Below are 16,931 nucleotides of genomic sequence, written 5' to 3'. Positions count from 1 at the left end.
ACACCACGTCTCTCAATTCCTCTACAGTTGCTAAATTATCAGACTGCCTATCCGACATCCAGTACTAGATAAGCAGAAATTTTCTTCAATTAAATATTGAGAAGGCTAAAGTCATTGTTTTTGGTTCCCACTCCAACTCTGTTGCCTAGCTACCGATTCTTTCCTTCTCTGTTCCCTGGCTACTGTCCATCCCTCTCCCTGGCAACAGTCTCTGAGATTAAACTAGTCCGTTCACAACCTTGGTGTCACAGTTGATCCCGAGAGAGCTTCTGACCTCATGTTTGCGCCATCACCTCCGTAACATTGCCTGACTTTGCCCTGTCTCAGCTCATTTGCTGTTAAAACCCTCATTCGTGCCTTTGTTACCTCTAGATTTGACTATTCCAATGCACTGCTGGCTGGTCTATCCTCTGCAAACTTGAGGACGTCCAAAACGCTGCTGCCAAGTCCCATTTGATGACCTACATTGGCTCCCGGCCAAACAATGTCTTGATTTTAAAATTCTCATCCTTGTTTTCAAATCCCTCCATGGCCTCGCCCTTCCCTATCTCTGTAATCTCCTCCAGCCCACAATCCTCTGAGATATCTATGCTCCTCTAATTCTCTCCTCCCGAGCATCCTAAATTTTAATTGCTCTGCCATCACAGGCGGCGCCTTCAAGTTGCCTAGGCCCCAAGCTCTGAAATACCCTCCCTACACTTCTCTGCCTCTCCACCTCACTTTCCTGCTTTAAGACAATCCTTAAAACCTACTTCTTTGACCAAGCTTTTGGTCATCTGACCCAATGTCTCCTTGTATAACACGGTGTTATACTTTGTTTTATAGTGCTCCTGTGAAGTCCCTTGGGATGTTTTATTATGTTAGAGGCGTTATATAGATATAAGAGCTGTTGTATATAAGTTGCTAATGAGATCATGGCTGATCTGTGACCTAAATCTATATACCCACCTTTAGCCCATATGTTTTAATACCTTTGCTTAATAAAAATCTATCCATCTCAGATTTAAAATTAACAATTGAGCTAGCATCAATTGTCAGTTGCAGAAGAGAGTTCCAAACTGTTACCGCCCTTTGTGTGTAGAAGTGTTATCTAATTTCCCTCCTGAAAGGTCTGGCTTTAATTTTTAGACTGTGTCCCCTAGTCCGAGACTCCCCAGCCAGTGGAAATAGTTTCTTTCTATCGGCCTTATCTGTTCCCTTAATATCTTGAAAGCTTCAATCAAATCACCCCTTCAACTTCTAAATTCAAGGGAACACAATGTCTAGGGCCAGCTGTGTCCAGCTGTGGCGTCACTGATACATTACCCATAATGTCCAGGGGCTCCTGTCTCCAGCCCTGGCATCAGTGATAGTTTACCCATAATGTCCAGGGACTCCTGTGTAATGTCCTTATAATTTAATTCTTTGAGTCTAGGTATAATTCTGGTGAATCCCTCCAAAGCTAATATATCCTTCTGAATGTGGGGTGCCTAGAACTGCTCACAGTACTCCAGGTATGCTCTAACCAGGGCTTTGTATAGCTGTAGAATGACTCCTATCCCCTTGTATTCTAGTCTGTAGATTCCACTTGCCTTTTTGATTATTTTCTGTACCTGTTCCTGGCATTTTAATGATCTGTGTACCTGGACCCCCAAGTCTCTTTGGACCTCCACTGTTTCTAGCTACTTCAGCATTTGGAAAGTATCCTGTTCTATACTTTTTTAGGTCCAAAATGGATGAACCCATAATTGCCTACATTGAAATTCATTTGAGACAGTTTTGTCTGTTCACTTAATCTATCAAATATCTCTTTGTAATTTTATGTTTCTATCGACACTGCTTACAATCCCACCTATCTCTGTATTATCATTAAATTTGGATATGTGGCTTATTATCCCATCATCCAAGTTGTTAATAATTATGGTGAATAGTTGAGGGACCAACACAGATCCTTACAGGACACCACTAGTCACATTCTGCAAATTGGAGTAATTGCCCATTATCCCTACTCTGAGTCCTGCCACTCAGCCAATTTCCTAAACAGGTCAATAATTTTCTTTCAATTCCATGGGCTTCAACTTTAGCTAACGGTCTTTTATGAGGAACCTTGTCAAATGTCTTCTGGAAGTCCATATAAATAACATCCATAGACATTCCCCTGTCCACTACTTTAGTCACCTCTTTAAAAAATCAATCAGGTTTGTCAGGCATGACCTACCCTTTACAAATCCATGCTGGTTCTCTCTGATCAGCTGAAAACTTTCCAGGTGTTCAGTCACCCTATCCTTAATTATAGGTTCTAATAACTTCCCAACAGCAGATGTTAAGCTAACTGGTTTATAATTCCCTGGTTTCCCTCTCTCACCTTTCTTAAATAGTGGAGTGACATGTGCAATTTACCAATCTAAAGGAAGGGTTCCTGAATCGAGAGAACTTTGGAAGATTATAGTTAGGGCATATGCAATGTTCTCACCTACTTCTTTTAAAAGTCTGGGATGGAAATCATCTGATCCTTGGGATTTGTCAGTCTTTTGTACCATTATTTTCTCCATTACTGGTGGTAGGGGCTTATGACAATGACAACACTGTTGAATGTTAAGGGGAGGTGGTAAGATTCTCTCTTGTTTGAGATGGTCATTGCCTGGCATATAAGTGATAAGTAACATTCACACCACACTTCAGCACCATCCTGAATGTTGTCTAGGTCTTGCTGCATGCAGACACTGACTGCTTCATTATCTTTGAAGTTGCGAAAGGAGTTGGCCACCTTGTAATCATCAGTGAACATCCCCACTTTGAACCTTACCATGGAGCAAAGGTCATTAATGAAACAGCTGAAGATGATTTGGCCTAGGATGCTGCCCTCAGGAGCTCCTGCAGCAAAGTCCTGGGGTTGAGATGATTGGCCTCCAACAATCACAACCACCTTCCTTTGTGTTAGGTATGACTTCAAATGCTGTCTTGCTGTTAAGGACAGTCACTCATACCTTTTCTTTCTGTATTCTTTTGAGGGATGTGGGTGTCGCTGGGGAAAGGCCAGCATTTGTTGCCCATCTCTAATTCCCTTGACAACTGAGTGGCTTACTCGGTTATTTCAGGGAACAGTTAAGGGTCAACCACATTCAACCACTGAGAAAATGATTGGTGAAGACAAATGTAGGTCCCTTACAGTCAGAAACAGGGGAATTTATTATGGGGAATAAAGAAATGGCTGACCAACTAAATGCATACTTTGGTTCTGTCTTCACAAAGGAGGACACAAATATCATACCAGAAATGTTGGGGAACACAGGGCTTAGTGAGAGAGAGGAACTGATAGAAATCAGTATTAGTAGAGAAATGGTGTTGGTGAAATTGATGAGTTTGAAGGCCAATTAAATCCCCAGGGCCTGATGGTATGCATCCCAGACTACTTAAGGAATAGTGGATGCATTGGTGGTCATCTTCCAAGATTTTATAGACTCTGGAACAGTTCCTACAGATTGGAGCGTAGCTAATGTAGCCCCACTATTTAAAAAGGGAGGTAGAGAGAAAACAGGGAATTATAGACCAGTCAGCCTGACGTCAGTCGTAGGGAAAATTCTAGAGTCCATTATCAAAGATTTTATAACAGAGCACTTGGAGAACAGTGGTAGAATTGGACAGAGTCAGCATGGATTTACAAAAGGGAAATCATGCTTGACAAATCTACTAGAATTCTTCGAGGATGTAACTAGTAGAATTGATGAGGGGGAGCCAGTGGATGTGGTTTATTTGGACTTTCAGAAGGCTTTCGACAAAGTCCCCCATAAGAGATTAGCATGTAAAATTAAAGCGCATGGGATTGGGGGTAGTGTATTGCGATGGATAGAAAATTGGTTGGCGGACAGGAAACAAAGAGTAGGGATAAATGGGTCTCTTTCCAAATGACAGGCAGTGACTAGTGGGGTACCGCAGGGATCGGTGCTGGGACCCCAGCTATTCACAATATACATTAATGATTTAGATGAGGGAACTAAATGTAATATTTCCAAATTTGCAGATGACGCAAAACTGGGTGGGGGGGGGGGGGGGGGGTGAGTTGTGAGGAGGATGCAGAGAGGCTTCAGGGTGATTTGGACAAGTTGAGTGAGTGGGCTAATGCATGGCAGATGCAGTATAATGTGGATAAATGTGAGGTTATCCACTTTGGTAGCAAAAACAGGAAGGCAGATTATTATCTGAATGGCTATAAACTGAGAGGGGAATATGCAGTGAGACCTGGGTGTTCTTGTACACCAGTCGCTGAAGGTAAGCATGCAGGTGCAACAGGCGGTAAAAAAGGCAAATGATATGTTGGCCTTCATAGTGAGAGGATTCGAGTACAGAAGTAGGGATGTCTTGCTGCAATTATACAAGGCCTTGGTGAGGCGACACCTGGAATATTGTGTGCAGTTTTGGTCTCCTTATCTGAGGAAGGATGTTCTTGCTATAGAGGGAGTGCAGCGAAGGTTTACCAGACTGATTCCTGGGATGGCAAGACTGACATATGAGGAGAGAGTGAGTCAGTTAGGATTGTATCCGCTGGAGTTCAGAAGAGTGAGGGGGGATCTCGTAGAAACCTATAAAATTCTAACAGGACTTGACAGGGTAGATGCAGGAAGGATGTTCCTGATGGTGGGGGAGTCCAGAACCAGGGGTCATAGTCTACGGATACAGGGTAAACCTTTCAGGACTGAGATAAGGAGAAATTTCTTCACCCAGAGAGTGGTGAGCCTGTGGAGTTCGCTACCACAGAAAGCAGTTGAGGCCAAAACATTGAATGTTTTCAAAAAGGAGTTAGATATAGTTCTTGGGTCTAAAGGGATCAAAGGCTATGGGGCGAAAACCGGAACAGGCTACTGAGTTGGATGATCTGCCATGATCATAATGAAATGCGGAGCAGGCTCGAAGGGCCAAATGGCCTACTCCTGCTCCTATTTTCTATGTTATTCCTGTGGGTCTGGAGTCACATGTCGGCCAGACCAAGTAAGGACAGCAGATTTCCTTTCCTAAAGGATATTAATGAACCAGATGGATTTTTACAACAATTGATAGTTTTATGGCACCATTACTGAAATTATCTTTCAATTCCAGATTTGTATTAATTGATTTAATTTAATAATTAATTGGATTTAAATTCCACCAGCTGCCATGATGGGATTTGAACCCATATCCCCTTGACATTAGCCTCACCTTTGGATTACTAGTTCAGTGACATTACTACTACGCCACCACCTCCTCACCTCTGGAATCCAGTTCTTTTGTCCCAGTTTGGACCAAGGCTGTATTGACGTCTGGAGTTGAGTTGTCCTGGTGAAACCCAAGCTGAACATCAGTGAGCAGGTTATTGGTGAATAAGTGCCACTTGATAACACTGTTGATGACACCTTCCATCACCTTGCTGATGATTGAGAGTAGACTCATGCAGTCGTGATTGATCAAATTGGATTTGTCCTGCTTTTTGTGGACAGGACGTGCCTGGGCAATTTTTCACTTTGTCGGGTAGATGCTGTTCTACTTTCTATTTCTAATTTGTCCTATTACTTTAACCTCCAAAGTGTACACACATGCAGTTAGAGCAATGTAGGGCCAGTTCTTTACTGAGGCATCATATGTCATGATTTCAGAGACTTGCTCACAGTTAAATACCATTTTTTCCTTTGATCATTACATTTCATCCATATTATCAATAAATTAAGGTGACTCAAGGGTATGTACAGGTGACAGTATAACCAATTATTTATAGTTAATCAAAATCACATGCACACAGCTAAAATACATTTTATCATTCTCAATCCCTTCCAATTATCCCATTATCATGGTTACATTGCCTTAATTAGCTCAGTACCATTTCTCATTCACGCCAGTGATCAAATAGGCATATTCAGTATCATTACAGACATTGCTGAGTGCTTACTTTCAGACATTACATCATCCTCATTATCTGTGGAGCTGCCCAGTCCTTGTGCCTCTTACACAATACCAATACCAGATTCAGCCTTACAATCCCAGATTTAGCAGAAAGCCACTTTAACTCATTGTGTGCTGGTCTTAATTTAATGTGTGCTGGTCCCACAGGCTGGCCGGGACATTTAGGCCACTCCCACAGCTGCCAGTGTCGTAGCTGTATTGGAACAGCTTGCTGGATGTATGGCTAGTTCTGGAGCACAAGTCTTCAGCAGTTCAGCCGGGATGTTGTCACGACCCATAGCCTTTGCTGTATCCATTGAGCACAGCTGTTCCTTGATAACAAGTGGGGTGAATTGAATTGGTTGAAGACTAGCATCTCTGATGGTGGGGACCTCCGAAGGAGGCCAAGACGGGTCATCCACTCAACAGTTCTGGCTGTAGATGGTTGCAATGCTTCAGCCTTGTCTTTTGACTCACCATGCTGGATTCCACCATCTTTGAGGATAGGGATGTTCATGGAGCCTTTTCCTCTCATTAATTGGTTAATTGTTCACCAGCATTCACAAATGGATGTGACAGGACTGGAGAACTCTGATTGGATTCGTTGGTTGTGGGATCACTTAACCCTGTCTTTAGCATGCTGCTTCCGGTGTTTAGGATGCACTTAGTCCTATGTTGTAACTTCATCAGTTTGGCACCTCCTTTTCAGGTGTTTCTGGTGCTGCTCCTGGCATGCTTTTCTATACTTATTATTGAACCTGGGTTGATCCCCTGGCTTGATGGTCAAGGTAGAGTGAGGGATATGCCAGGCCACAAGGTTACAGATGGTGATGGTCCACAGTGTCTCATGGATGCCTAGTCTTGAGCTGCTAGATCTGTTCTGAGTCCATGGCAATTACCACATGTTATGTTACGGCCAGCTGGTAAGGGGTGTGGGTGTTCAACTTCCAACTGATCCCAGCAAGTGTTTTTGTTACTAGGGTTTTAAACCCTTTGTGTTTTATTTGTCAAATAAACAGACAGCAACAGGTTTTCTTGTAGGTTTACAACAGAAGATTAACTATTTATTGAGCAATATTCATTCCCAAAATGGTTGCAACTGCACCCACATTCACTTGTGCGCACACAAAAAAAGATAGATAGATAGGAAAAGGATAGGTGCTTTGAAGTGAGGTAGGTGTTCGGGGTACACAATAAATCTGTTGAATCTTCTTGGAGGCCAATTTCTCTTCTAAAATTGCAGGCCTGGTTTGTTTGTAGATTTTTCTGGTAGTGTGGCTTCAGTCTGGAGGCAGTGATCACTCTTAGTTCCCTGCTGTGTCAAGTTGAAGTGTAGAGCTCATAGCAGAGTTCCTTCTTTAGCTTCTGCTGGATCTCTCAGCTTTCGGCTAGACAAGCTTTTGTAATTCTGTTCCACCTCTCTCCAGAGAGCTACTTTTAAAGATAAAAGTCTCTCACATGTTGCCTCTGTTGGAAGACACAGTGCCCTCTCCCTGTGGTGATCAACAACAGCCCAAGATGTGGCTACTTCACACCTTCTTTGTTTCAGAAGAACCCATCCAATTTAAAAATGTCTCTTGATGTGTTAAGGATGGGTGTAATGACACCTCTTAGCTTGGAATGTATCCTTTTGTCCTTTACAGACAATAAGACAGTTTGAATATACAGAGCCATGTTGTTTGACCTTCGGCAGCCATTTTGCAGCACATTGTCCACTGTTTTAAAGGAAAAGTCATTTTTTATAACTCTTCAGGTGGTAGTGCCGTATAACAGGATGGAGTGTGTGCTCAGTGTGAAGATGGGAGTTCATCTCCACAATGACTGTGCAGTGGTCACTCCTACCAATACTGTCATGCACAGATGCATCTGTGAAAGTAGATTGGTGAGGACGAGGTCAGGTAGGTTTTTCCCTGTTGTTAGTTCTCTCACCAGCTGCTGCAGGCCAAGCCTGTCAGATATGTCCTTCAGGATTCAGCCAGCTTTGTCAGTAGTGGTGCTACTGAGCTACTCTTGGTGATGGGCATTGAAGTCCTCCATACAGCATTCATTCTGTGCCCTTGCTACCCACAGTGCTTCTTCCAAGTGGTTTGCAACATGGAGTACTGATTCATCAGCTGAGGAAGGGCAGTAGGTGGTAATTAGCAGGAGGTTTCTTTGTCCATATTTGACCTGATGACATGAGACTTCAATGTTGATAATTCCCAGGGCCACTCCCTCTCCACTGTATACCACTGTGCCACCACCTCTGGTAGGTCTGTCCTGCTGGTAGGACAGGACATTTGTAAGGATGGTGTTGGAAGGGTCTGGGATGTTGGCTGAAATGAATGATTCTGTGAGTATGACTATGTCAGGCTATTGCTTAACTAGTTTGTGCAACAGCTCTCCCAATTTTAGCACATCCCCAGATATGTTCATGAAGAGGATGTTGCAGTGTCGACAAGGCTGTTGTGTCTTTGTTGTGTCAAAGTCTGATACCTGGGTCAATGACAGTAGGTCTGTCCAGTTTTATTTTCTTATATATTTTTGTAACCGTTTGATACAAATGTGTGGCTTGCTAGACCATTTCAGAGGGCATTTCAGAGATAACCATATTGCCGTGGTTCTGAAGTCACGCATAGACCAGACTGGGTAAGGGCAACAGGTTTCCTTCCCTAAAGGACATTAGTGAACCAGTTGGGTTTCAACAACAATCCAATAGCTTGGTTGCCATTACTAATACTAGCTTTTGATTCCAAATTTATGAAAATTAAATGAATTTGAATTCACAATCTCTGAATTGTTAGCCCAGGCCTCTGGATTACTGGTCTAGTAACATAGTCACCATGTTACCTTAACTGAACATGCGCAGCAATCTGGGATAGTTTGGGCGTGAGTTAAGCACTAACATGTGTTATGAAAATGCTTTTTTTTAAAAGAATCTTTCAACAGCCAACGATGCAGCTGAGATCGCTGATGATTCCAAACTTGTTTACAAGCCCAAACCTTTTGTCCATCACCCCCACAAACCCAATAAGGATAGAAGGTGGGAGGGCGAAAGGCAGGCAAGTAGCCGGGGACAAGAAAGGATAGCTGGGAATGCCCCGGGATCTCCTCAGGCCAGAAAGGAAGGTCTTGAGGGTGGAAGTGAGGTCCGAAAGCCTAAATGTTTCCATTGCCACAAGTGGGACACCTTCGTGCAGAATGCTGGAAGTTGTGGGGTAAACCCATGGACTTATTGGGGTACACAAGGCCAATGCAGAGAAAGGGGCCCTGACTGAGAGTATGACAGATCAGGCTGTAGCCCTGACTGCAGCTGTAAGGCCAAGTACAAAAACCGTTGAGTGCGGGGGACATGAACAAGATACCTGAGAGTTATAGGGATTCTTGTCAAGAGGAAAAGTAACTCCTTATCCCTCAAGTGAGGCAGGTAAACCTATAGTTATACTTAGGGATACAGGAGCCACCCAAGCTCTTTTGCTGGGGAAAGGCATAACCTTTCCACCAGAGAGTGCACTGAATGCTAAGGTTTTAGTGAATGGTATCGGTGGGGAGTATATACCGTACCTTTGTACTAGGTGCACCTGGACTGTGACCTAATGTCTGCAACGGTAACCATAGGAGTTGTACATAGTTTGTCTGTAGACGGAGTTGCCCTACTCCTGAGGAATGATTTGGCCAGAGCAAAGGTAGTAGTCACTCCAGTAGTCACGGAAAGACCAAATGAAGTTAAAGAGACAGAACAGTTACAGGAAAAGGTTCCAGGAATTTTTCCTCCATGTGGAGTGACCCGAGCAATGGCTAAACAAGTTCCATTATCGGAGGTAAAATTGGCACCACAAACAGCTGAATATCTGAAACTTTCTTTTGGGATTTGGTTAATCCAAAGGAAATGTTCAGTAAGTCTTTTCTGATCAAGGCTCAGCAAGCTGATTAGATTAGATTAGAGATACAGCACTGAAACAGGCCCTTCGGCCCACCAAGTCTGTGCCGACCATCAACCACCCATTTATACTAATCCTACACAAATCCCATATTCCTACCAAACATCCCCACCTGCCCCTGTATTTCCCCTACCACCTACCTATTCTAGTGACAATTTATAATGGCCAATTTACTACCAACCTGCAAGTCTTTTGGCTTGTGGGAGGAAACCGGAGCACCCGGAGAAAACCCACGCAGACACAGGGAGAACTTGCAAACTCCACACAGGCAGTACCCAGAATCGAACCCGGGTCCCTGGAGCTGTGAGGCTGCGGTGCTAACCACTGCGCCACTGTCCTCACAGACCTGCGGATGAAGAATGGACTATTGTTCACCAGATAGTGGTACCGCCCAAGTATTGCTGGGAAATATTAAGGATAACCCATGAAATTCCTATGGCGGCACATGTGGGGATCCGGAAGACCCAAGCATGTATAAGTTGACATTTTTACTGGCCAGGTCTTTACAAGGACATGGTGCAGTTTTGTAAAACGTGCCGTACGTGCCAGACTGTGGATAAACCGCAACCTGCCATAAACCGGCACCTCTAATTCCCATACCAGTTTTTGGGGAACCATTTAGTAGGGTCAACACCCTACTATGTAAACTGTGTAGGACCTTTACCAAAAACAAAAGTGGGACATCAATATATACTCAATATTATGGATATGGCTACTCGGTTCCCAGAGGCCATTCCCTTGAGAACAATTTCTGCTAAGGTAGTGGTAGAGAAGTTAACTCAGTTCTTCACTAGATATGGATTACCGATTGAGATTCAGTCAGATCGATGTTCCAATTTTATGTCTAAAGATTTTCTGAAAGTTATTGGTCATCTAGGTAGAAACAGTTAAAGTCTTAAGCCTACCACCTATAGAGACAAGGGGTTTTAGAACAGCACCATCAGACCCTCAAAATGAGGGTATATTGTCATGAATAGCCTCATGATTAGCATAAAAGGTTGGAAATTCTTTTGTTTGCCACTAGGGATTCACCTAATAAGTCTATGGGTTTTACTCCTTTTTAATTCGTTTATGGACATGAGGTAAAAGGTCCTTTTAAAGCTAATCAAAGAAAGGTTTTTAGAACAGAGGGATGAATCTTCTGTGTTAAATTATGTATCCGTGTTCGGGGAGCGGCTCATGAAAGCCTCCAAAGTGGCTCACAAACACCTGAAAGCTTCCCAAATAACCATGAAGAAATAGCCATGCCAAGACCCAAAAATTTCAACCAGGAGATGAGATGTTAGTATTACTGCCTTTCCAGGGTGAACCGTGTAATGAGAAGCTTTTTTTATGTTGACTGATGCAACATAAATGAGATGCGTGGAGTTCAGATTGATTGAAGATCTCAAACAGGTTTATTAAACAGCTAACTAATATATATAGTACAGAGTTAACTATTAACAGAACATGCTGGTGAACAATAGTCCATTCTTCATCCGCAGGTCTGTGAGGACAGTGGCGCAGTGGTTAGCACCGCAGCCTCACAGCTCCAGGGACCCGGGTTCGATTCTGGGTGCTGCCTGTGTGGAGTTTGCAAGTTCTCCCTGTGTCTGCGTGGGTTTTCTCCAGGTGCTCCGGTTTCCTCCCACAAGCCAAAAGACTTGCAGGGTGGTAGGTAAATTGGCCATTATAAATTGTCACTAGTATAGGAAGGTGGTAGGGGAAATATAGAGACAGGTGGGGATGTTTGGTAGGAATGTAGGATTAGTATAAATGGGTGGTTGATGGTCGGCACAGACTCGGTGGGCCGAAGGGCCTGTTTCAGTGCTGTATATCTAATCTAATCTAATCATGCCTTTGGTGTTACAGCAGTGGCAGAGTGAGACTGGCTTGTAGTCACTGTGCTGTGTGATTCTAAAATTGGGGCTCAGGCACGTTGCTCAAACAGAAGGGAGGGAGCTTTACTTTGTATCTGCTCTGACCAGGAATTATCTGAGATTGGAAAAGCCACCTTTCTCAGCACCAACACATCTTACCTTAAGCATAACAAGTCTTACAAAATAACATTGTAAATAAGTGTATAACGTTTTTGCTTCATATTCAGTTGCAGAACAAATACATGAGAGACCAGCTACTGTTCCAAATCCTGTTGAAAATCAAACATATTCGAGCACTAGCTTCAGACCTCCACCAATACAGGCACGAGGCAGCATTCATCAATATGACAATCGTTTCCTGAAATCATCTTTAGATGAGGACAACTGTCTGTATGCCACAGTGCCGAAATCTTCACACAGTGGGAGCCGAGCAAAACTTCCAAGGCCACCTGTCATATCCAGAAAATCACAGCCAAAAGGTAAAGACTTTCTGTTGGTCCCCGATCCATTCAGGTAGGTCACCTGGATTTGTGGTTCCAATCTACAACAGTCAGGAAGGAACACAGGAGCCAGGCTGTCAGATTGAGTACACACTGGGGCAGTCTGTTCCCTTTTTTTTAATTCATGGGATGTGGGAGTCACTGGCTAGGCCAGCATTTATTGCATATCCCTAATTGTTCTTGAGAAGGTGGTGGTGAGCTGCCTCCTTGAACCGCTGCAGGCCTTGGGGTGTAGGTACACCAACAGTGCTGTTAGGGACAGAGTTCCAGGATTTTGACCCAGTGACAGTGAAGGAACGGGGATATAATTCCAAGTCAGGATGGGGTGTGGCTTGGAGGGAGTCTTGGAGGTCATGATGTTCCCATGCATCTGCTGCTATTGTCCTTCTAGTTGGTAGAGGTGGCGGGTTTGGAAGGTGCTGTCGAAGGAGCCTTGGTGAGTTGCTGTGGCACATCTTGTAGATGGCACACACTGCAACCACAGTGCACTGGTGGTGGAGGGAATGAATGTTTAATTTGGTGGTTGTCAATCAAGTGGGTTGGTTTGTCCTGGATGATCTTGAGTGTTGCTGGAGCTGCATTCACCCAGGCAAGTTGAGAATATTCCAATGCATTCCTGACTTATGCCTTGCAGATGGTGGACAGGCTTTGGCGAGTTAGGAAATGAGTCACTTGCCACAGATTTCCCAGCCTCTTACCTGCTGTTGTAGCACAGTATTTATATGGCTGGTCCATAGTCATAGAGACATTTACAGCACAGAAGGAGGCCATTGTGCCCATCGAGTCCATGCCAGCTCTCCTCGGAGCTAACCCTGTCAGTCCCACTGCCTCGCTCGATCCCCGGAGCCCTGTAAGTCTATTTTCCACAAGTGGCCATCCAACTTCCTCTTGAAGTTTCTCGTCAATGGTAACCTCCAGGATGTTGATGGTGTAGAATTCCATGATGGTAATGCCATTGTATGTCAAGGGGAGGTGGTTAGATTCTCTCTTGTTGGAGATGGTCATTGACTGGCACTTAAGTGGCAAGTAATGTTCTTGGCACATATCAGCCTGAAGCTGAATGCTGTCAGGATCTTGCAGCAGTAGGTACAGAATGCAGTGGAGTATGGGATTCTCCAAATTTCTCTTCAAATGAGGGTTGAAAGGATTAGCTATGTTTCAAATGGAGGCAGCACATGAGGCCCATGTAGGAGGAGCTAGGCATTTAGTAAAGACAGGATCATGCTCAGACACTGTACACCTGATATTCAGAAGCCTGTGAAACACACCACTCCCTAATCTTACACATGTGGAGGGCAAGGTACTGGAGAAAGTTTTGATTAAGTGATGCCAATCTTAGGTTTTATAAACTTTTAGATTTCATTAGGAAGGGAAGACTGAGAGAGTGAGGTGTGGCATTGATTTAAGGATTTAGATGAGTTCGTAGGAGAGTCTTCATTAATCAATAAAATGAGAATGTAGGGAGGAGGAAGAGTGTGTAGGGCAGCATAGTTTCAACAGAAAGCGGAACAGAGAGACAAACAACGGATGATAGAGAATGTGAAAAATATATATTGCACTCTCTCCATGTTTTCTAATAAGTTCTGATCCCATTTATTGTGTTTGGTATCAGATGATGAAGACAGCCAGGCTCCTCCTCTGCCTCCACGCCCCAATTCTCAGAAACCTAATGTCTTCACCAACCGTCAGCCCTCTGCAACTCTGCCAGGTATATTAAACTCACATCCTCAGGTCCCTCCGCCAAGGCCCAAGCGTGGTAAGTTGGTTAATGATCAGTAAAATAATTTTGTTTCTTAACGTGATCGAAATGTGAAACTTGTGTGCCTAATATGGCAACAGTAACTAGAGATCTTGAGGACATTGAAGGAATTATATAAATGCATGTTTTTTCTTTAATATAAATTGGGGTTGCTAAGAGAATTTGGCGAACCTTGCCGTTACATTTTGGCATTTTTAATCACCTTTTGCATGGAAAGAATTTGTGAATGAATTATATGTAACTGTCGTGTTTTGAAACAAAGTGAATTTGCATGAGGTTTTTTTAAGAATCCGTAGGCTCCAACGTCTGTGACAGAGGAATGTTTAAGGTGTTCATTGTAAAGGCTTGCACAATGACGCTGGACATTAAACTGTTCATTACTTTGTTTCAGACCGCCTAACAAACTAACCAATCCTATTATAGTGGGAATGATTCTTTTGTGTGAATTTATCATGATAGTGATTCTGGACAGAGTCCTGACGGGCTTTTCAACAGTGGTGTGCATCACAACCAATGCTATCTAAAATCAGTTTACTTATTATGTGGGCTAAGGAGTAGAAAACAGTTTAGCCATCTACTCACTCTGGATCACTATCCAGTGAGCCCAGTAGACAGTGCACATATGTGGACTTCAAATGAGGGCAAGACTGGCCTGCGATTTGATGCTCCCCTTGGTCAAATAGTTTGGAGCACTTACTGTCTGGGCATATACATTTAAAATGCCACACTGGCCAAGGCATCATAGGATTCCCAATACTTGTGAAACTATCCCCCAGCAAAAGGTTAGGATTTTCAGAACAGGAGGCAGAAGGGAGAGAACAAGCGATAAAAAGGACATTCAATATTAGCCACTATGTCCCGTCATTATTCAAATTTCCATCTGTGATGGCTTCATTTCAGGATCTAAGCTTTTACATTCCCCCTCAACCCATCCCTCCTTGCTCTCTTGTATACCCCCATTATCCTGTTCTGAGGCTACTGGTTGGTGTCTTTAGAGCAATTTTTTTCTGCCTCTTATTACAATTCATTTCATTCATTGTGATTTCTTGGGTTTACTGAAGCATCAGTGCCAACAGGAAGTGTTTAGCCACCTGCATCCTGGTGAGCCAAATGTAGCATGAGATCAGCCATCTTTCAGTTGCTGCTGTTCCAACTCCACGTGTGAAAGCTCTGTGTGTACAGACACCACAATAAAGTAATTCTCTACACTGTTCAATGACTGAGAGCTGAGTTAGGGCCTGGAGTGAGGAGTATCCATTGTTGACTAGCACTAGGATGTGTAACTGAGGTTGGCCTATGGAAAAGGGATTAGATCTAACCAGCCTGTCCATTTTGGATTGATCAACCCTTCTATGTGCCTTCTTTACATATTAACCAGCAGACCCTTGGATACATTTATACCATCTACTTCAATGGCCTTCCTTGGAAACTTATTCCAAAATCTGATTACTCTTTGAACAAAAATATTCTGCCTGACTTTCACTGATTATTCCTAACTTGTGACCCTATATTTGAATATTTTGCCATCAATGCCCACACTGCTACTGAAAGGTTTAGGGCAGGATACCCTATAGTGTCACTAATAGATTCATAAGCATTTGGTAGATAAATTAGATTTGTCTTATAGACAAAAAACAGAAATTTTCAAAAATGATATTAAATTTAAACACTCAGTATTAGGGTATCTAAAAGCAATGTCATTGGGGCCACCAACATGTATTCTATACATGAGTGGTCTGAACTCCTCAGTTACATCAAGTCTGTACCTTACTTCCCATGACTTCCACGATGGCATTGACATCATCCCCACTGGGTTTGAGCAGATTCATTGTCCAAGCATACTGTTGAGGTCCAGGAATTAAAATCTTCCAGGCTTCACAATTCAGCGGGCTGGAAGGATCGTTACCCATTTCGGCCCCCACACCCTCAACTCCAATCCTGATCCTCTGTGTAACTCACTCCTGTCCCCCTCTCTAACTTACGCTTGTTCCACTCTTACATTCTTGGGTCTGATTGACATTGTTGCAGGTCTATGTGTAATTTGAATGGTAATATAATAATAATTGATAGTGTTTAAGGTGAGGTTTGAATATTCTAATGCCACTGTTTTCTTGTAGATTTTCCAGCCCCTAAGAGTTCCAGTTCCCACACGAGTAAGAAAGCCAATGTAAATGTGGTCTCTGTTAACTTGGGAAAGTTGGTAGACATCAATAATGGTAAGTGCATGACTGGGCTCGTTGTTCCTTTGCATATAAGAGTGAAGGGGATCCATATGCTCATTACAGGAATGTCTAATCCTTTCATGTACCAATGTGCTGTGCCAAGGAGTGATGGAACACAGGCCTACCAACAATTTTCCCCAATGCTGGGTTTCTATTTAGCTTCCACAGATTATGTTAAATAATTGTCTCCTTTCTGTCTGTTGCTGTAAATCACCAGGTCACACATACAGAAAGAAAGGCTTGCATTTATATAGTGTCTTAACATATTTCGCAGAAGTATCTCAAAGCACTTCTTATACAATGATTTACTTTGAAGTGCAATGACTGTTGTTATTAGGCCTATGTGGCAGTTCGTTTTCATACATGTTAATGGTTAATATTTTAGCTGGCAGGCAGCATTTTAACCCATGTATCAGCTTGTTAGTATTTCAAAGGAAAAATCCATTTTATTTCACTGGGATTAGACATTGTCAGTACAGTATCAAGTAATTAGGTCAGTTGAAAGGTAGGACTGGAGGATGTTAGCACCAATCCAGATCAATTGCCTTAGGTTGGAGCATAGTCTGAGCTAATGAGTGGGTGAAACTAAAGGCTGTTAGAAACAATTAACTGTTAACTCTGAGGTGAGTCAGGTTGAACTCTGTCTCTTTATCTTTCTGCCCTGTTACAGTACAAGCCCAGACTGTGAAAGCCATCCACTGCCAGAACTGTTCAGCAACCCTGTCCAGCATCAGTCGGATCCACCAGAAACATGCAGACATAGTGAGTTCCATACCTGCACT

General features: G+C 43.1%; 1 protein-coding gene across 3 annotated transcripts in view; it reads left to right on the top strand.

The window, feature by feature from the left end:
* The window catches only part of si:dkey-9k7.3 (circularly permutated Ras protein 1), an 85,033-nt gene that overhangs the window by 27,081 nt on the left and 41,021 nt on the right, over window positions 1-16,931 (top strand). For all 3 annotated transcript variants that reach the window (XM_068046179.1, XM_068046178.1, XM_068046180.1), the window contains exons 3-6: window positions 11,896-12,147; window positions 13,781-13,924; window positions 16,045-16,143; window positions 16,820-16,911. In XM_068046179.1, the coding sequence (XP_067902280.1) occupies window positions 11,896-12,147; window positions 13,781-13,924; window positions 16,045-16,143; window positions 16,820-16,911 (587 nt within the window). The remainder of the gene's footprint in view (window positions 1-11,895; window positions 12,148-13,780; window positions 13,925-16,044; window positions 16,144-16,819; window positions 16,912-16,931) is intronic.

This window comes from Heterodontus francisci, chromosome 14 (assembly GCF_036365525.1).
Source record: "Heterodontus francisci isolate sHetFra1 chromosome 14, sHetFra1.hap1, whole genome shotgun sequence".
NCBI lineage: Eukaryota > Metazoa > Chordata > Chondrichthyes > Heterodontiformes > Heterodontidae > Heterodontus > Heterodontus francisci.
Note: the sequence above shows the minus strand (reverse complement) of the source record. Positions and strands in the feature narration are given on the sequence as shown.